General features: G+C 47.7%; 1 protein-coding gene across 9 annotated transcripts in view; it reads right to left on the bottom strand.

Annotated features, from left to right (window-relative positions):
• The window catches only part of KDM4B (lysine demethylase 4B), a 67,784-nt gene that overhangs the window by 12,497 nt on the left and 33,613 nt on the right, over positions 1-21,674 (bottom strand). For 3 of the 9 annotated variants that reach the window (XM_086862926.1, XM_086862932.1, XM_086862927.1), the window contains 6 exons: positions 12,285-12,481; positions 11,802-11,834; positions 8,667-8,836; positions 4,142-4,548; positions 3,411-3,531; positions 502-680 (listed from right to left, as the gene is read on the bottom strand). In XM_086862926.1, the coding sequence (XP_086719052.1) occupies positions 502-680; positions 3,411-3,531; positions 4,142-4,548; positions 8,667-8,836; positions 11,802-11,834; positions 12,285-12,481 (1,107 nt within the window). The remainder of the gene's footprint in view (positions 1-501; positions 681-3,410; positions 3,532-4,141; positions 4,549-8,666; positions 8,837-11,801; positions 11,835-12,284; positions 12,482-21,674) is intronic. The other 6 variants (XM_086862928.1, XM_086862923.1, XM_086862924.1 and 3 more) reach the window with 3 other exon arrangements.

Genomic DNA, 21,674 nt, shown 5'->3' with positions numbered 1-21,674 from the left:
TTGTTTGCATAAATTCAGCAGCTCAGGCCGGTATGGAAACAGGAGCCTGGTGTAACTTTTCTCTGCATGGAACAGTGTTTGCAAAGCTCCTTCAGTGTGATTGCAAAATGAACACTGAGCAAGCCAGAGAAGCCAGGAAAGATAACAAAAAAGGCTCCAACTACTGCCAAATCCAAACACATTTCTTTGGTGTGCAAATTTGTATGGGTTTGTCTCTATCAGAAATGTCTGCATCCTAATTCATCCATCTGAGCAGTGTCAGAGGTTTAGATGAGGTATTAGGGAAACCTCCTCATGGAAGGTGTGGTCAGACAATGGCACAGGCTGCCCAGAGATCTGGCAGGGTCTCCATCCCAAAAAACACCTGGATACAAAACACATGGATACAGAGAGGGGGACGTGGCCTTATGGGGAACTCGGTGGTGGGGACTGACAGCTGGACTTGATCCTAGAGGTCTTTTCCAACCTTAACAATTCCCTGACTCTGTGACGAGGCATTACCTGGTTATAGGGGTAGAAGAGGGTGCAGACAGCACAGTATGGCTCACTCAGGGCAGCAGCTGCATTGAACTTCCTTTCTGCTGGGAAATTAAATGCTTTGTTCTTCCACTGGAAGGAAAGTAAAGATTTCAAAGCCTCTGGATCACTCATATCTTCCTCTCCAGAAAATGGAAACGTTTCTAGAATGAAAAGGAAAAAAATCACAAAACAATGGGCAGTCAGTAAAGGCAAAGAAGTTTATGGTTAGAAGAGGCAAAAGGAGAGAGGCTGAGTTAAACAGCTCAGGTCTCAACAACACAAGAAATGCAGAAAATAAAATCATTCAACTCCTCCATGGTCTCTCGTATGCCTGTGCCCCAAATACTTCTTTAAACTTTAAACTTCTTTCAATGGACAGAATCTCCCCTTTGTGGATAGGATACACAAGACAGGGAGAGCAGTGACCTGAAGGAACCAGCCATGAGGAAGGGGAGAAAGAAGATTTAGTGCCTTTGTAACTCCCTCCCCTTTCCAGCTGTGAAACCTCCACCATCCTTTTAATGAAGATTTAATTTGCACTTTGGTAAGGTCAGAGGACATGATGGCAGTGTAAGGAAATGCCCTTTCCTGTCCCCAGCAGGGAGCTGCATGCCCTGGCAGGTGAGGATGGTGCTCCCAGCTCCCAGCCCAGCCTGACCCAACCCTCCCAAGCTGCATCCCAGAGCTGCACACACAGACCCTGCCTGGGCGTTCAGGGCTCTGGTACAGCCATTCCCACACCACTGAACCCATCTGCATTCCCCACCATCCCTCCCTCTGCCACAGCTCTGCCAGGGACTGCTCCTGCCAATTACTTTGCTAATTCTTTATTTTATAAACCTTTAAAAGGTCCTTGGCATTTCACAATTAAACCACTGCAGAATCCATTTGTGGCAGTCTGGGGGTCCAAGTTTCTTACCCTTCCTTAGTCCTTCCTTAGGAGTTTTGAGTCACTCTAAGTGTTAAAGAAATTTTCCACACAAGGCTGAGTGTAAATCACTCCCTGCATCACCAATCTGCAAAGTTTCCAAAAGAACAGGGAACTCAAAAACATCTTGAAAGAACATTATCCCCAGAGCTCAGCACATTAAACCAAATTGTTCACTGCTTCACTGTTAATTACTGGAAATAAGCAGTTTATGTTCTGCTCTACAAGTCTAAGTCTCCTCCCCAATTCTCCCTCCCTTTGAAGATTTTCTGACTCTTGGGTTACCTGGAAGGATAAAAGGAACTTGGAGTAAAACATTAATGGCTGAGTTTACATCTCAGATTTTAAATGTTGCCATAACATATTTGTCAGACAATGTGGAAATTTCATTGTGTTTAATTAATCCCTTTTTTGAGGTGATGAGTGCTGGCTGTGTGGCTCTGTCATATTTCATATGAGGGTCACTTCCTAAAAAGTGTCTTACATTGTTTATTTTTAAGACATGAATCAAAACCCACGTTTCTCCACATTTCTGTCGAGGCACATTAGGTGACAGGCCAGGATTTCTGACACCAGTGAAATCAGTGAAACCAGCAGCCTAGCCCAGAGTGACCAAGGAAGAGAAGAAAGGGGTTGACTCTGTGTGCTGTGACCTTCACTCCTCCCAGGATGGATCCAGGGGGACACACAGCATTCAGGATGGCTCCCACATTGCAAACAATTTGTCTGGGCTGGATCTCTGTGTAACATGAGCATCCCTTTAATTTACATGCTCACTGTTCTTCCTGCAGATCATCCCCACACATCATTCCCTGAAAAAGCCCGGGGTGCAGAGAGCTGCCTCTATTCCCTGGTGAGGAGGGAAGAATGTTTGATCAGATTTTGCCCAGCAGAGCTGTAAATCAGTCCCCAAGAAACGCCAGCTTCCACAAGAGCTGCTCCTGTTCCACCAGCCAAGTCCCCAAACACCATCCAACAAGTGAAAGCAGTGAGAAGGATCTGCCTAATGAGGATCCTCCAGCACAGAGCTGGTTCCAAGGTCTCACACCAAAACAAGATAACAAGTCTCAGCTGCCTCTGCACGCTTCACTCCATGTTACACACTTGGAAGGCATCAAATGCATCCTCGGCGGTGAGGAAAGGAGCTCTGTGTGCTCAGGAGAAGCCCTTCCTGCAGGAGGCTGCTCCAAAATCAATGGATGCATTTCTGAAGGAGTGAGCAGGGAAGATGTTGTCCTTTGGAATGAGGAGTTGTGAGCAGGGACTGCCAGCTACACCCACGTGCCCGACCCAGCACACAAAAGCTCCTTACCGGGGGCTGCTCCATATTCTCAATAATGTGGGAAAGGCCCCGAAGTGGGAAATTACACCACAAAACAGAGTGAGAGGAAAGAATCTTTTCTCTCCCCTTGGTCCAGACTGTTAGTGTATTGGGAATGGAACACTGGGACTCGAATGTGGGAAAAGAAGAATCAGTGATATCCAGTTAAACACCAAGAAACATTTTAATTCTCATTTCTGCATCTGCCAAGGAAAGTTGGACCCCAACACTGACATGAACTAGGAGCCAAGCAAAAGGTTAGAACTGACTTTCCTCACACGTGAGAGCAGGCCTGACCTCCACTGCCTCCTAGGGGAACCGATCTTATCCCACTGCAATATCCAAGACAGAGCTTTGCCTTTAAGATTTTTTCTGCAAACTCTTTTTTCCCTTTGCCCAAAATGCTGCCTCATTCTGCAGCCAGCAAAATATTTTTCTTGAGTGGAAGAAGGGTGGGAAGTGAAAAGTGACACCTCCCACAGAGGAGATTTGTTTCCAGCTGGGTTATCAAAACCAGAACACGCTGCATTTCCTACCAGCTACGTGTAACACAGAGCTTCAGGCCAGCCAGGTTTGCCAAAGGCTTCAGCAATTCCCTGGGCCACAGGGGACACACACACGGCCCTGGTGCTGCTCACTCACCCTCGTCACTCGAGGTCTCCTGTTTGACCACGGACAGCGGGGAGCGCGTCGGGGGCTTGCCCAGCGGGTGCCGGCGGCTCTTCTTGATCTCCATCTTCATCTTGGAGAAGGCAGAAGCAGCCTGGAAGGAAGCACAGCAAGCTGGATGGGCACACCCAAGGAGGGAACAGGACAAGAGACGCAGAGCCCCTGTCTTAGAGAGCTCTTGGATTCACACGGCAAACTTTTCTCTGCCTTTTGGCTGAACTACTGAAGCCTTCCAAGCCAATTCCTGCAGCAGATAAAAGCCAACACTAACTCTTAAGAAGTTGGGTAAACTACTGAGTTTTCTTCAAATCAGGACAGCCTCAGAACATCTGCAAGCTGCCAATTCCATCAGCTCGTGAAAAGCCTGCTCAATCACATGCACAGCTGGGAACTCCACGGAAATTGTGAATCACGGAATCCCAGACTGGTTTGGCTTGGAAGAGACCCGAAAGATCATCCAGTTCCAACCCAGCCGCAGGCCAGGCTAACACCGTCCAGCCCGGGCTGTGCTTCCACCCAGCCTGGCCTGGGGCTGCCTGCCGCCAGCAGCGGTGAGCTCCGAGCCCCGAGCTCCGAGCCCCGAGCTCCGCGGTGAGCTCCGAGCTCCGAGCACCGAGCCCCGAGCTCCGCGGTGAGCTCCGAGCTCCGAGCTCCGAGCACCGAGCCCCGAGCTCCGCGGTGAGCTCCGAGCTCCGAGCACTGACCTCCGCAGTGAGCTCCGCGCGCTCCGCCTCGGCGCCGGCCCCGTCCTTGCCGGGGCTCTGGAGCGGGCCCTGCTCGCGCCAGCCCAGCCCTTTCTGCGTGGCGAACTGCTCGAAGGCCTGCTGGCAGGACATGTGCTCCTTGTCGAACACCACCTTCTTGCTGCGGGGCACCACGTACAGCATGGGGATGATGGGCCGCGGTTTGAAGTCCTCCTCCTCGGCGGCCTCCGAGGGCTGCACCACGTTCAGCGGGGCCGGGGGCGGCCGCGCTGGGCCCGGCCCGGCCTGGGCAGGCTGCTGAGGGCCCGGCCCGGGCAGCACGGGCGGCTGCGGGGGGAACGGCTGCTGCTTCTTCTTCCGCTCGCCCTTGGCCTTCGGGGGACGCGCCTTGGCCCTGCCCTCCCCTGCTGGAGAGAAAGGCAACACTGAGCCCCCTGGCACGGGGATCCCGCGCTCCCCTCACGGCTCCCGGGGACCCGGCGCTCCCCTCACGGCTCCCGGGGACCCGGCGCTCCCCTCACGGCTCCCGGCCCGGAGCCGGGCTCGCACCTTCCCCCAGGGACTCGCTGCTTCCAGCTGGGCCTCAGCACTCACCTCGAAATGCCACTTCAGAAAGAAAATACTTGTATCATTTCTGTGGACTATTGAATTCCTGACTGGAGCACAAAGGCTGCTAAAAACAACGTTTCCTGGAGGGGAAATATCTAAATCCCTAAGAAACTGGACAGTGTGCCAAAAACCTGTAATATGTCACATTAGCCCTGACTCTGTGTTTCAAGTTTTTGTCCTCCAAAGTCAGGAGCACAAAACCATCCACTGGGGTGCAGGAATGATATATTTTTGTACCATTAATACAATAAATATTTCAAACTATTTTTTTTTATCTTTATGCCTTCCTTTTCTAATCTGTTTTTCTGTATATTCATAATGGACATATAAGCACAGAAATGCACGTGTACATGTGTATTCCTGTGCTATAGATGAATAAATGTGTATATAAATAAAGTCATACATCAGGAGGCATGCTCAGAGTTTTTTTGCTGATAAGGAGGTGCAATCAAAAGAGTTTGGAGCCCCCCATTCTGTATCAGTAGTTTGCTGCTCCCTGTTTGCAAGCACAGCTCTTATCTGGGTATTACTGTGTGTCAATGCACCCAACAGCCCCAGGAAATGAAGAACTGAACAAAGATACCTGAATCATTATTGCCCAAAGATTTCTGCTATCAAGCTTTTTTAAAAAATGCTTTTAAAGCATAAATCAGGTGCAGCACGGAGCTCAGCTGGATCCTGAGATATCCTTTACTCACACCCATGTCCTTGTTTCTCCCAGCTCGCTGTCACTCAGTTTATCTGCACAGCCCTCATGGATGTGACAACACTTCTTGAGCAGATAAACATCTCACTATTGTCACCAGAGGCAGTGCTGGCCTGTAAAAGTCTTCCCCACCTCTCTTCCCTGGGAAGGGATCCACACACTCCCATTTCACAGCAGAGATTAAAATTCCTGCTCTCCCCTGAGGGGGAGTCCAGGCTGGGACCATCAGACACAGCCTGCTCACCCCACTGAAGAACTTTCACCAACCCCAACCCACCCAGGCCAAGCCGTGAATGGAAAATCACAATAGCCATCACATAATAGAGGTTTCTGCATGAAGAAGGGTGAATAATCCCACAACAGGATAAAGTGCCAGAATCCCTGCTGAAATCCCCTAGGGATCACCTTAACCCCAGCATTTCCCAGAAGTCTGATGACTTTATTTACACTAACTTATAAAAATGGGAACAAGTCCAGCACAAATAATTATAGTTGTACTCGTGTAGGCAGTCCCTCAGATAAACTGGTTTGTTCTATCACAGAGAAAGGAATATTGAATTTCCTTAGAGAAACAAACATATTGAATGAAAGGCAAATTGGATTTCTCCCCAGTTGCACAAAACCAGATCATATTTACTCTCTATACACTCCAAGAATTCTCTCCCCAACAGCACCACAAATGCCATTCACCAGCTTTATTGACTTCTAAAGGGTAATTTGACAGCAGCTGGCACAGAGAACTGTGCTTGAAAGTTTTTGCATTAAGATGAACAAACAAGTTTGCAAGTGAATCTACGGAATCAGAAGCCAGGAGAAAGGGAGGCAAAATTCCAAGAGCCTATCTGGCTATCCTGAACATTCCCAGGAAGGAAAAGGATCTGAAGGCACAAATGCACAGGCAGGTTAAGAGAAGAATGTCTTTCCTGACCTTGCTCTGCAGGATGGGAGGGGGACACAGGGGACACAGGGGGATACAGGGGGACACAGGGACACCGAACCCTCAGCACAGCTCAGGAAAATGAGGAGCAGCTGAGGGAGCTGGGAAGGGGCTCAGAAGGAGCAAAGGAGGCTCAGGGGGAATTTCTGGCCCTGCACAATCCCTGCCAGGAGGGGACAGCCAGGGGGATTGGGCTCTGCTCCCAGGGAACAGGGACAGGAGGAGAGGGAACGGCCGCAGGCTGGGCCAGGGGAGGCTCAGGGGGGACAGCAGCAGGAATTTCTCCCTGGAAAAGCTGGTGAGGCCTCGGAAGGGGCTGCCCAGGGAGCTCTGGAGCCCCCAGCCCTGGAGGTGGAACTCTGCAGTTCCCTTCCCGAGCACAGCCCCACAGGGAACAGCCATGGACTCACTGCAGGATTTGCTCAGCATGCCCAGGCAAGGGCAAAGCCTCAGCACGCTCCTTCCTAACGTCCCAAGACAACCTGCTAAGAATTCTAAATATATTAATAGCAACATAATAAATAATGAATATAAAGCTGAGTCATAAAAACCAAAAGTAAACACCGTAAGGGATCTGGGTCAGAAATCCTGAAAACCTCGAGTTATAAATACTCAGCTTGTCCAAATAACCAACACAAAGCACAAGATTTACTTTGGAACCATGACTACTTTGAAATCTCATTTTTTCTCCTTCTCAAGGTCATCTCTTCTGGTGTAATAGAAAATAAAGTCAAATTAAAACCAGGGAAACAAAACAAATGAAGTGCAGGAGGTGGTGGGAGCAGAACTGCCACGAGCAGGACCATCCAAACAGATGCTGTTTTCTTCTTCAAGATGAAACCCTAAGACACTGGTGAGAGGCAATGCAGACAGCAGGATGTGCAAAACTAGAGAAGCCATTGGGATTTAATTGCTGTACTGCAGTAGGAAAGCTGAATATTTGTGAGCAGCCACAGCAAGCTGGAGTTTGCTCCAGTGGCACTTCTGCAATGGTGCTGAAAATAAGCTTTTCCCTCCTGAGCCAACAGTCACAGTGCTCTTAAGAAGTACTGGAAGTGTATGATTTGGAAGCCATTCAGCTAGAACAGAGTTTTTATTATTCCTTGGCCATTCTAATGATCTCAGATCTGTCCTTGTCACTTATCTCTCCTCTCTGAAGAAAAATCAGCATTTTCGGGCCATTTATTACAAGCATCAAGTGTTAAACTTGTACGAGAGCTAAGAGCAGACAATTTAACACACTGCTGATGCTCTCGAGCTTAGGGCAATAGAAATTAAGTATCTGCACTGTGCAACAATGGTTCTCCAACTCCTTATTTCCCATGAAAAGAGAAAATACACTGCCTAGCTGAGAGACTGAACAAAGCCCTCAATTCTCTTCCCAGAGCTTCCACAGATTTCCTTTAAGATCATTATCGAGGTTCTCTAAACAGTTGGCAGCATCAGTTTCTCCAAATGCTAAACAAATAATGGATACATACAATAGATGTAAATTAATTCCCTGTAAGCAGTGCTGGAGAAGCCTCCACGAGGGGGTGAGTGCATCACAGACACAAAAACCACTTAACCACACATTAGGGGGGAAAAAGCAGCTTTTTCCCAGCAAGAACTCCAACCTTTTCTACACAGCCAAGAAAAAGGTGCCACAGAAAGAGCTCCCTGCACAAAGGGTGTGTCCAGGCCCGGGGACTGGATGTGCAGAAGGAATCCCAAAGGACAGGGAGTTGTCATGGCCTGGTTTTATTTTCAGCAAAGGTTTTATATTTCATGCAGAGGAAGCTGAAAAGCTTTCCTGCTCCAGCTAAACTTGAAGAAACCCAAGTGGGACTCGTGCAGCAGCTGTGGACCCCACCCAAACTGAGGCTCTCTGCATTCAGTCTCTGAAAAATGGGAACAAAGGGAGGGGAAGAGGAAAGATGAATTGCACAAGGCAGTGCACAAATCATTCTTTTTCAGAGCAGGACACAAAAATACATTTATTTGTTTCTCTATGAAATAATTCAAAATATTCCTCACATAATATATATTTTTACAATCCTGTAATAGTTTGGGCCTATAGAATTTTCAAGCCCTGCCAAAAAAGCTATTTGGATTGAATCCTTAAAGAGAGGGAAAAATCAATTGCTGCTGTGAATGATGACATATTTCAGTGAACAGAGATTTAATATTGGGGAAAACTCTGCTGATATTTCAACAGAAATAAACAGCAGCAGACAAGTTATTCACAGAGGTGCTCTAGAGCTCGCCCCAGCTCCTCGCTGGCCTGGCCTCACCTTCTCCCTCCATCCCTTTGCTTCTCTCCTCTTCCTCCAGATCCGGCCCCCTTTTCAGCTCCTCTTTCACTTTCACATCTTCCAAGGCAGTTTCAATAGCCATGACATCCCCAAGAGACTTCTGATCCTCTGTTTTGTGTCTTCTGGGTTGACTCCTTTTTCTGTGAGACCTGGAAGTACAGAAGTGTGATTTGACATAAAAGAACAGCCTTCAACACAGAAAACCATCACTGACTTAAAAAGCTGAATACAAAACAAAAGGATCTTCTTTGGAGAGGAAACACAAGGTAGCTAAAATAGCTACAGGGCAAAAGAGATATCTGAAAGGGAACAGATGAACCTTGCATAACACAACATTTAAGATCCATTCAGCAGCCATTAATTGTCTGGGTTTCCTGAAGAGCTTTTTCCTACCATTACTAATGGAAGCTCACAAGCTGCAGTTAAAGTGATTTTAATTGTGTTTTGAATCTATTTTGCTTGTATTTCAAAATACAGATGAAAACTTGTTTAAATCTCTCTTTCATCCTCTGCCTCCATTCCATTATTTTTTTTCATTCTGTCCATGCCTCCCTTTGGCAAACTGCTGGAAGTCTGCAAAACATCATCTTCCAGCTCTGAGACATTACCCAGCACTGCCAGTTCCCAAAAACACACTATAATGAATGCTCAGAGCAAAATCAATAGGCAGTCTGTGATTTTTCAGCAGTAAATTCAGAAGGTCCAAGGCCTTGAAGAAATCTAACAAAAAAATATGCATATTAATAAGAACAGACAAATACTAATGAGGCAATAGCAATGCTGTTCATTCTTTTTAAAGTCAGTGCCACTAAGGCAAAGATTACAGGAGCCACAATGCAAAGAGAAATGGAAATTCAGAAGCCAGAAGATTTTTGGGTCAGGAACTGTAGGAAGCCAAGTACCCTCACAGACACTCCCCACTGCTCAAGAGGGACAGGGAGGGAAAGTTGGAAGAACAAGAGTCAGAAACTTGTAAGTCAAGACAAATGCAGTTTAAAAGGTGGAGGAAAGAATAAGAATAAGAGAGAAAGAAGCCCAGGAAATCCACTCACCTCCTCCCCAGGCAGTCCCCAAAAGCAGCACCTCAGAAGCCAAACTCCTCCTTCTTCCTCTCTCCCATTTTTATTGCTCCCCATAACATTTTATGGCACAGAATTTCCTCTTTGCCACTCAGGGCCAGCTGGGTCCCCTCCCCACCTCTCACCCAGCCCCAGGGTCCCACTGGGCCAGAGTGGGACAAGATAAAGCCTTGACACTGTGCAAGCAACAGCCAAACTCCAGAGCCTCGAGAGCACTGGTGCAGCCCCAAATCCCAGGAACTCCATCCCAGCCAGCCCCAGCACAGGGCTTTACAGAATCTGTACAATTGCTCCTGAATTTCAGGCTTAAATCTAACAGGATCTCCTTTTCCAAAAGGACTGATTCAGAAAGCTGTGATTTTACCCCATTTTTAGCATGTAGGCACTTCCTTGGTAGAAAGCAACATTTTCCTCATGGCCTCGCATCCACCATCGTGTGACAAAGACTAAAACACAATTCACTCATCAGTCCCTAAGTCTAGAAAAGCCAAAAAGCAGCTCCCCATCCTCAGAGCCCAGAAAACTCAGCTGCTAATTAGATTTGGAGCACAACAGAGTTAAGAGCCCTTAATCAGCCCTTAAACTGACAAAGAAGGGAGAAAGAAATTCAACCCGAGATGAATGATGAATAGAAAAGCAAGTTGATCCATATGCACAGGGACCTCTAATTGCCAGACTCTGAGCAGATGGTGGCCCTCCAAGAAGAGCTGGTGCCTTCACACCTGCAGGACATCATTAGCAGGAACAGGGGCTGAACCCAGAAGGATCAGCTCTGCTCTTCTCCCATATTCCAGGAACACCTTCCCTGGGAGGGGAACGTAGGGTGGGAGGTGAAGATAAAGCTGTAAGACTTTGCCACTGCAGCTGGAACATTCCGTAGCTGAAGGAGGAGTAGAGTCAAGTGTTACAAGCTGGTTCTAGCAAAGTGTGTTTTATTCCTGTGGTGTGGAAATGCCAAGCAAAAATTACAGCACAGAGCTTTCTACTTGCAGGAGAGCAAAAAAGATCTGTTTTGCAGCGCTCTTCTCACTCGGGCTGTGGGGGAGAGAGGCAGAAAGCTCAGCATTTAAAGAAAGTGATTCCACAACTACAGGCTGAAGGCTGAGCACTTCCAGAAGTGAAGCTGCTCTGTGTCTGACAGAATTCACATACCAGAAATGGGCTGGTGGGGACTGGACTAAAACAGTCTCTTGCTGAAGCCATAAAGTAAACCAAGTTGGGTTTTTTAAGGTAACCAAGTCTGACTGACCTTAGAGAAGAAATAACACCTCTCTGCAGAGTTTAAAAGCACCATTTTTCCAAGAGAGCTGACAAAAAAGCAGCATTTGTACTCTTTGAAGAACAGACCACAAAGTGACTTAAATTAAGTAGCTACAGCTGTGAAGGTTTGGGCAGAGGTGAATCCCATCCCTCCATCCTGCTGAGAAAAGTCAGGCTTCAAGTAAAACGATGTCTTGGAAAGACAAAAGCACAGGAGAAAGTACTGCTAAGGAGTATTGAAGAGCTTCAAAACTGCTCCAGGATAATGCTGGAATAATCCAGGAAACACTGAACAGATAAGCAAAAAAAGTATCTGGATCTTTTGCAATAGGCTCAGGCTGAGAGAGGCTTCTCTGCTGGGTAATAGGCTCAGGGAGGGAAAATAATCCTTGGTGTTCGTACAGTACCTTACACTGTGCAAACATCAGCCACACCAGGAGCCCTGAACAGTCACAAAAATGCAGCAGCACTTTCATCAGTGACCAGATCCCTTTCCCCACACCCAGTTACCACCACACATCCCTGCCAGCCCGGGAGAGAAACTCAAGAGTGAAAACCAGAAGAGCCATGAGACAGTTGGGGTTGTCCAGTGATGGAAGAAGATCAAAGAAACCCAAACCAAGATGAAGTCTGAGGAACACTGAGGCCCAAAGATTTCCTGGGCGCTTTCACAAAAAACTCAGTGACAGAGGAAAAGAGTCCCAGAGTTGCTATTTTAAGAAACTTGCCAGGAAAAAGAATGAAGTGACTGAAGTTGCTGAGGGAAGTCACATACCGGTGTTTGTTGTCCTCTTCCTCATCTCCTATCCTATAAAGCAAGATTCCAACAGGAAAAGGTTAGCATGCCAAATTTTCAATTCAAGCATGCTGTAACACACAAAAATCACAGACTTGTAGAAAATTAATACAAAGGTCAAAGAAAGGCATGCATAAAATCCCCTTTGCGACCGATGGGCTTTCTTTAACTCCTGTTTCTGATCAGTGGAGCTCTAAACATTCACTACAGACTTTTTGGTCTTCCAGGATAAGAGGTGAGATGTGAGGGGGCACAAAGTGTCCCACTTTGAAAAGTATGTGCTGTTATAACATGGGAAAGAAACAGAACCGTGAGGGACACATTACCCCAGACAAATGGCAGGAGGAACTGTATGGAAAGAAGGAAGGAAGAAGAGTTTGAACTGTCTCCAGTGAAGGACTGTAGCATTTACAAGCTCACAGTGGAACTCCAGCGCAGGGCTCAGGCACTCTCTGTCTTTACCTGCGGAGCAGTTTCGCCTTCAGGTCTGCCTTGGTCTCGTTCCAGGCGTCGAGCTCGGGGCTGCTGAGGGCCGTGGGCTTCATGTGGTCCAGGACAGCGATGTCCTTGCCCTGCTTCCAGAGGTCGTAGCGCTCGGGCTGCAGCACCCGCACGAACACGTCCATGGAGATCTTCACCATGTCCTTGCGGCACGTGCACTGCAAGAGACCCCACACACGTCACACCTGGAGCTCCCCTGCCCCACAGAAACACCCACAGCTGCCTCAACAGGGCTTCTGGAAGGGTCTGCCTCGGCTCTACCTGCTCCTGGAAAAGCAGCTGCCACTCCAGCACTCTCCAGGGGTACTGGAAAACTGTTCCCGAGGATTTTGTTCTCCCTCTAAGCCCCCCAACAGGCCAAAGCTTCCTGGGACTGGCAGTGCTCGGCTCCTGTGCTGCAGGCTTTACACACAATTACTCTGTCTGCTCTAGCCCAGCTCACAGTCTGCCCTCGAGCCCACGTTCCCTCCTTCAGCCTCTCTCTGGCAGAGTTTTCCAGGCTGAAAAGATATTACTGGTGCCATTTCATAACTCAGAAAAGCCTTACAGGAACCAAAGCCTGACCCAGAGCACAGGGCAGTTAAACTTCATAATGCCACATCCTGACACAGCACAGCAATCCTGCACAAAAGGGAAGAAATAAAAAACCCACAGTAACTACAAGCTGCATGCAAACCATTCAGGGGGAGAAAATGTGCTTTACTCATTCCAACTGGCATATGCTCATTAAAACTAACCTGGAGTTACACCCCTGCTATTGCACAGAGAGGACTCCCAGGTGCTTTTCCTTGGATGGTTCCCTCTGCTGTGATGAATCCACAGACTGAGTGCAGCAAGGGGATTCTCAGCCTGGGCACTGATACCAGTCTCAAAGAGTCAGCCTCTATAAACTTAATCAAAAGAAGGCAGAGGATGGAAAAGGACCCAGGAACCCCTCAGGTGCCTCTGGGGGCTGCAGCCACAGCTCTCTCAGGGGCTCTGCTCTAAGGTGCAAAGCTTTGCTTGCATTAAATTGCCTTTTAACTCGAAACTGAGGCTGAGTTAATTGGAGCCACTTTGCAGGACTGGTTTTCACACCTTTTCAAAACCATTCTATCCATTCTTTTGGCAGAAATGCATTAAATTAAACTTGCTTTCTCCCTTTTCTCCCTTCCCTTTTCACCACCATCACTAATAATTTATGGCCATAGGTGAGAAATCACTGAGAGAGGGAGAGAGAAGAGTCCCATACAGTTCTCCACCATGCCACATCCTCCAGCTCCTGTTTCTCACTGTGCAAGGACTGGGGCAGTGCTGGTAACCCGAGTGGGAAGGAGCATTTATGGACAGGCACTTTCAGGAAAACTCCATTTAATGAAAAGTGGCTGAGGCCAGAAAGGCTGGAAATGCAATTTGGCCACAGCAGAACACAGATGGCACCCAAGCTTCCAATCCCAGCCCAGGCTGGAGCTTCCCACGGCATCTCCATCAATCCTGGCCTGAGGGACTGAGCAGATTTGCCTTAACAAAGTTTAAAAGCACCTGTGCAGAGCTACAAAGAGGAACACAGAAGAGCATCCCCAGCTCTGACCTGGACCCAAGAGGTGCAGCACAGACACATCCACGCCCTCAAATCTGCCAGCAAAGCCCGAGGCACCCGTGGCCAGAGATCTCCAGAGCAGTTTCCAAGCACCAGCAGCTGCAGAGCATCCCCCAGCTGCAGCCCTGGCCAGAGCTGGAGGAGCCCACGCTGAGCTCCAGGGATGCTGGGGCTCAGCACTGGCCTCCATCTCCCACATCCCACAGTCTGCACCAGCCAAGCTCCTTTCTGTCCACAAATCTACCATGATGTATGTTTATATTTCAATTTTAATTTCATTCTATTGCTTTCACACCAGCCAGCATGAATAATTTACAAAGCCTCTTTCCTCTGGGGCTCCTTCCGGACCGTGCAGTGATATTTCCTCAGCTGCTGCAGCTGTGTCACAGCCACATTCCCAGCATGGCCAGGACATTTTTCCATACCCTCCCCTCAGCCAGCAGTGAGATCCTGCTGATGCTTCCAGTACAGCTGGAAAAGGGAATGTTCCTGTGTGTGACAGAGCGGGAGAGGCAGAACGGGGGAGAGCAGGAGGGGAGCGAGGGTAGAGGAGGGTAAGAAATTGCCTTTGCAGTAAATTCCCTGCTCTGCTCCAGTCCAGCAGGACAAAAAGCAGCAAGGTTATTTCCTGGCAATGACCTCCAGCCCCACACCCTGCCTTCCCCCTCCATGGACACAGAGCTGCATTTCCTTCAAAGTACTTCACTGTGGTCATAAACACATGATTTCCTAAAAGACATTACACCCACATCCCCATCATTTCTGCAGAATATATCCTCCCAAATTCCCTCAAATTCTAACACTTTTGTATCCCACTGTTATTAAACTTTATAGAAATGAACATGTCAACACTTAAACACCACCTCTAGGGAGATATGAAACCTCATTTCCTTTAGGTGAGACAAAACCAAACCACAGAACTCCAGGTTGGGAATTCACAGAATTCCTGTGGATCAACAGCCCTGGGCAGGATTTCAGGGTGACATGATCACCCAAACATGGGACTGAAATTGTAACACAAACCTGTCCAAATGACAGGTGAGAAATTCCAGGAGTCTGAGATTCATCCAGCACCTTCCCCTGTCCCTCCCTCATTCCCAGTCTGGGGGCCAGCCCCTCCTGGGAGCAGCAGGGCCACAGCTCAAACACGGAATAAACAACGGAATATTCAGAACTGGGATCCCCAAGGACCCACTGCAGGTCCTGAAAATGGGAGTGGAAAAAAACAAACCAAAAATCAACAGCTTTAGGGTCAGTTCTTTGCCTTTGGTTACAGGGGAGCTGAGACCCGAAAGAGCAACAAGAGAGGAGTTTCCATATTCACCAAATCTGCAGGAACTTCACTTATTCCACCTTCTGAAGGCTTTTCCCAGCCTCACCTCTCCTTTCCCATAAGTTAATGGCTTTATTAACTATAAGCATATGGAAAAATACTGGAAGGAAATGCACAATTAAGCTTTTTTCCAGCTTTAAACCCCAACATTCTTCCTTTCCTTATTATTTTATTATCTGCAACTCTAATTTGGAGCTTGTGGTAAAATATGTGACCACACCAGGAGCCCTGTCCCATCAATTCTAACTCCAAGACTGATGGGGGGAATTTGTGGCTATTGAATGTACAACCATTATCTTATTTGCAATATTTTTTAACATAAAAACACAAATAAGTCTATATAAAATAACAGTCAAATAAAACTACTGTCTCCTTGAAGTCATAAAATCAAATGATTTATGGAAAAGTGCAGACTGATTCAACTTCCACCTTCAGCAACAGTTTTGTGAGGATATTTCCCTCAATTCCCAACTATTAGCACTGAACTGAACCTCAGCAGTTCCATCACACAGGAAAGGTTAATGGAAAATAAGCCTTTCCTTATGCAGAAATAGCCACCAAAATTACAGATTTTAAGTGGCACCTCTGTTTTCAGGGGAAAAACCCTTCATATTCAGATGAAATCAGTTGGTAAGGCTCAGCTCAGCCTTCATGGAAATTTATCCATCACAAAACCCAACGTGCTCAAAACTGAAATTCTTCCAGCTTTTAAATGCCAGACCAAAATATTTGCGTTTCTACCTGCTCTTCCATAACAGTGAAGCCTGAAAACAAATTCCTGGGAAAGAGGGGTGGTTCTGTGCAAAGGCAGCAGAGGAACCCTCGCTGCCACAGGAACACAGCACCCTGCACCTTCCCCTGCACATCCCCAGAGTTTCAGCTTCTGGGAGAAACAAAGATATAATCAATGTATTGATCACAGAATAATCAATGCTCCTCAGCAGCAGCAATCCACTTTGTTCCCATGTTACAGATGTGCTACTGGGATCCAGAAAAAAACAGTTTGGGGCTCCAGCTTCCTTTTCCTTCCACTCAGCCAGTCCCAGTATGTTCCTGAAAGATGGATGGCTGCAATTCTGTGAGTGAGGAGCTCAGCCTTGAGGAGAAGGAGAAAAAACTGGAAAAAGTCCAAAGCTGCATAGCTTGTGTGTTTAATGGCTGGTGGTTGGAAGCTTGTAGGAAAGATGAGCCTTGACCCCCCGTTTGCAGAGTAATTACCAGCATCAACAACAAACCAGTTCATTAGGAAACGCACTGGAAACCCCTCCCAGAGCTTCACAAACAAAACAATTAGGGAAGATTTCCACGGACTCCCCCTGTCCCTGGCTGCAGGGCTGGATTCCTCCCTGCCTGCTCCCAAAAAGCTCCCTGAGGATTCCTGGGGTGCAGGAGCGGGGCCAGGGGGAGGCAGGGTCACCCCAGTGCCCCTCACACCCAGCATCTCTGGGTGACAGAAACGCTCTGGGACTCATCCCAGCCTGAACAAACAGAATAACAGAAATAACAGAATAACCCCTCCCAGCAGCCAGAGGGAACCGATCCACCCCCAGGGACACTGAGCCACCCCATCCAGCATCCCCAGCTGGGATCCAGGAAATCCAAATCCAGGGATTCATTCTCAACTCTGAGCCTTCTTCCTTCATTAACAAAAATCCTGCCAAGAACCTCCCAGCCAGAACTTCAGGAGAGGAGCTCGGAAAAGAGCTGATAAAACAAAGCTTCCAGGCAGTTTCCAAAGAACAACCACCCCCTTTCCACCTCAGCACAAAAAAGAACTGTCAAAGTTCCTTTTTCTTGCTCAGAATCAAGAGCAGGGCGTTAGGGGTGCTTACAAATAATACAAGAAAATAATTATGAAGAAAGGTGGAAGAATTTGTACAAGAGCAACTCTGAATCTGTCTGACGAAAATAAACCATGGAAATGTTATTCCATAATAGATTTCTTTAATGTATTCTAAGCTTAAAAGGTCTAATTAGAGTAAAAGAGCAATTTTGAATGTCTGACAAAAATAAACTATGGCAATGCTATTTCATAATAGATTTTTTTATGTGTTCCAAGCTTAAAAGGTCTAATTAGAGTCAGTTGAGGCATAGACACAAAGTAATGCAAAAATACAATTCTGCTTTGCATTATTTTTGGGACCAATTTTGCAGTATTACCAAACAGGTTTCTGCAAAAACCTCACGAGTTTTATTTTCTTGGGAAATACAGAAGAACATATTGAAGGGAAAAATCTACTAAAATGTGAATAGTAAGAACAAAGCTTCAATTTTACCTGGAAAATTATATGCCAGACAACGTTAAATCACAGATATTCCAAGTAGAAATTTGAGATTATTTCTGTATTATTCATACAGCACAGAAAAAATGAGTGAGCAGAAGGTCTGGAAGCAACAAACCAGGTAAGGGATCCCAGGCTGGGATCCAAAAGATCCCTTCTCTTGGCAGAGCAGGAAAATCCAGGGGAGGGGTTTTCTTTGTGTCCCCCTCCCCAGCCTGGGATAATTATTTCAGAGCCCAAAGTGCAGGATTTGGCCAGGAAGGGCAGCCTGACCCCGTTTGATGTTGAGAGAGAGAATTCCAGCAGCTTCTCTGGAGTAAACAGGAGATAAAGGGAGGAATGAAAGTGGCAGCCAGCAGGAACCCAGACCTTCTCCAGGAGTGGCTGCACTTAACTCAAAGTGCAGAAATTGCTCCCCTCCTATCCACTTATTTTCAGTCCAGTTTGCCAAAGAAACAGAAAAGCTGAGCTGGGATTTGAATTTCTGCTAAAAGTCTGCACTCTGAAAGGGTCTCTGAATGGCAGGAGGCTCACAGACCACCTCAGCTACAGGAGGGCACCTTCCTGAAAGCCCTGGTTTAAAAGGGTTGTTTGGGCAAAGACACAGCTGTTAAAATCCTCTGGTGGGGGCATGCAAGGGTTTTCAGAAACAAAAAACCAGGAATGCAGGCAGGAACTGCAGGCTCATAGTGCAAAATAAAAAGAAATTAAAAAAAAAAAAAAAAAAGATGGTAAGGAAAGAAAATTATAATTTCCTGCCTTTCACTCAGCAGCTTTTTTCAACAACCAAACCAAAAAAAAAAAATATGACAAATGGAAGACAAATTACTGAGGAACTCCAACTACAGAGAACAAAGGGAATTATTTCTCCTGAATTTCTAAGCTCTGCCTATGCAGGCAAACACTAACTGTAGTACAGACAAATAAACCCATCCCTCCTCAGCTGTAGCACTGGATCAGGAATGCTGCAGTCCAAAGCAAATATTTGGATTACAGCTGACTCTGAAGCATTGTGCCAGGATCTCCAACGCTGTGGAAACCCCTCTGAACTCCCTTCCCGGGGGTCTCTGTGTCCTGTGCCAGTGACACCCACTGCAAACAGGGCAGCACCTCCCCAGGAGCAGAGCTCTGCAAAGGGGCTGAATCCCCACTGGGGAAGAGCTGCTGGCAGCACAGGGATTGTCCCTGGCAGCCCCAGGAGCTGGAGCTCTCCCCCATCCCTGAACAAGGCTCAGCTCTCCCCCAGGATCAGGTGCAAGAGGAAAGCAGAGCCCGGGCTCAAGGTCACCTTGGCTGGGAGGGAGCTGCAGCACGAGGCTCCTCCAGGACAGATGGAGACATTTACATCAGCAATAAATGGCAGAACAGTTAAAAGCTGTTATTTCCTGCACTTCTGGGCATGGTGTCCAGCTGGAGGGGAGACATCCCCTCCCAGTGGGGCAGCACCACGGCATTAATGCCATGAAGGAGGAGGTCAGACCTTCCTCTGAGTCTGACACTTGCTGAGAGCACAGAGATCCAGCCCTGAAGAATTCTGCCCATCATGAAAGACAAGGTGAAATTTGTCTGTCACAAACCCCACTCAGCACTGGGGCTGGAGGAGCGATTAAAAGGAGGATCAGAGAATCAGACCCAAGGGACAAAAGCACCTGTTCTAACTACAAACCCAAGGAGAGAAAGACTCCAAAACCTCACACCACGTTCTCAGAAAGCTTTGAACCAGACAGGACAGCTTAGAATATTCACTTGGTATTCACCAAACCAGTTTTCATTGGAATTTTTAAGGATCTGTCCATCCTGGTTACTAATTTATAGATACAAGTGGATTTACCCACTGGTAGTTTCCCACACTACTCTGCAGCCATTGCTATTTTTTTTGCTAATCCTGACACTTGTTCTGCAGCTGGAGCAGGACTGGTGTCTCAGAAGCTGATCTTTACACTCCAGGCTGGTTATTCTGTGTGTTTTACAGCCCAGGCAGGTTCTCTGTGGGCTGCAGAACATTGCACCCATCTGGCAGGCAATTAGCACAGCTCTGCTCTCCAGGTGAACCCTTACCTTCCTCCCTTGCACTGCACCACTGACACAGCTCTCAGCAGAGCAGAATCCAAACCTCCTCCTCAGGATGATGTCCAGGAGAGCATTACAACTGGCTAATTATGAACCTTCCCTTGTCCCCATTCTCCTGAGTGCTGGCAGGACAAGGAAGGGAGGGAATCACTCTCAGGGTCACTGCAGGAAGAGCAGGACCTGCAGAGCCTTGCCCACACTTCCCAAGAACTTTTATAAATGAGTATATGGTAAGGAAAAACCCCCAAACCTGCCTGCACGTGAGCAAGGATAATCTGATTGTGCATGGGAGCATATAAATCAATAAAGTCATTTTTTAAATATAGGAAAGCTGCAGTAGTTAACTAAAAGGTGCAGGCAGCTCCAGTGCACACCCTCAGCTGATCATCCCTTAGCTTAACCTCAAGTGAGATCTGAAGAAAGCTTTGGGCTCAGGGTGTAACAAACTCCCCCCTCAGCTGGGACCCCCAGTCAGGCATCCCAGGGTTAATTAACACGTGCTTTAGAGCAATATTAACCAGGAAGCTCAGAACAGACAAGTGCCATGGAGTGCAATGGGAATAAATTGGGCATCTCCTTCCACACTTCCACTTTGTGTCCCCAGATCTGCTCCGAGCTCTGCTGCTGCTTGTTCAGTAATTTCACGCTACGCTGCTTAACAATGTAAGCATGGAGGCTCCATCTAAAACTGCACTTCCCAAATGTCACTTGTTTGTGAACACATGGCTGAACCCAAAATTGCTTTTAATATTCGAGTGGTGCCTGCTGGCTCTGTTGTAGTTAAGGGTCTGTCTGAATTTCCATGATAAACCCCATTTTCTGGGGTGGAATACCATGACCACTCACTACACATAAACCTGCTTTACAAGGTCACAGCAGACAAACACCATTTTTTACATTTTTAAACCAAGGTTGCTTGGCTATTTTTGCATTTCAGACACCTGACACTGATTTGAGGCCTCTTACAGTTTAAGGTTTTTCTTACCATCCCTTTAACAAATGCAATTGTCTGACCCATCCCTGGCAGTGCCCAAGGCCAGGAGCAACCTGGGATGGTGGAAGGTGTCCCTGCCATGGCAAAACTTCCCAGATTCTACTGAACGAGCTTTGCTGCAGTTATTCTGCAGACTTCAAGCCAGGAGAGCAGGAGTGCTGTCACAAACCAAAGCACACCAGGAATCTGCCCTAATGAGAAATAACCACACAAACGTAACTCTCCAAACTTAACTGAGTGCACAGATTGGAGGAATTTGGGTATTTTCAGAGTGTTATTACCATAGTGTTATTAAAGCTTAAAAGTATTTCCAGCTTATTCCTTCCCCTCCAGTGTGTACCTAATGAGTTGTGCTCAGTTACATCAGTCACCTTATTCACCGTGAAACGCACTCTGGATGCACCAGAAAACCCATTCCAACTTACCAACTCCAAAACAAGCTGTGCACAGGGTGAATGCAACACTTGAGGAAGCCATTCCTACACCCTCAGAATAAAGGAAACGATCAAGAGGCAGAGGCAGCAGCATGGGACAGTGAGAGAGCTCGTCCCACAGCAGAGGTGTTTGACACACCGTGCTGAGGCAGGAGGAGCAGGCACAGCCCAGGGCTCTGTGTCCCCAGCTCACACAGGTGCAGGCACAGCCCAGGGCTCTGTGTCCCCAGCTTACACAGGTGCAGGCACAGCCCAAACTCTGTGTCCCCAGCTCACACAGGTGCAGGCACAGCCCAAACTCTGTGTCCCCAGCTCACACAGGTGCAGGCACAGCCCAAACTCTGTGTCCCCAGCTCACACAGGTGCAGGCACAGCCCAGGGCTCTGTGTGTGTCCCCAGCTCACACAGGTGCAGGCACAGCCCAGGGCTCTGTGTGTGTCCCCAGCTCACACAGGTGCAGGCACAGCCCAGGGCTCTGTTTGTGTCCCCAGCTCACACAGGTGCAGGCACAGCCCAGGGCTCTGTGTCCCCAGCTCACACAGGTGCAGGCACAGCCCAGGGCTCTGTGTCCCCAGCTCACACAGGTGCAGGCACAGCCCAGGGCTCTGTTTGTGTCCCCAGCTCACACAGGTGCAGGCACAGCCCAGGGCTCTGTGTCC

This window comes from Cyanistes caeruleus, chromosome 25 (assembly GCF_971803275.1).
Source record: "Cyanistes caeruleus chromosome 25, bCyaCae1.hap1.1, whole genome shotgun sequence".
NCBI classification, from domain to species: Eukaryota; Metazoa; Chordata; class Aves; order Passeriformes; family Paridae; genus Cyanistes; species Cyanistes caeruleus.
The sequence above is the reverse complement of the archived record's forward strand: the minus strand, read 5'-3'. Positions and strand labels throughout refer to the sequence as shown.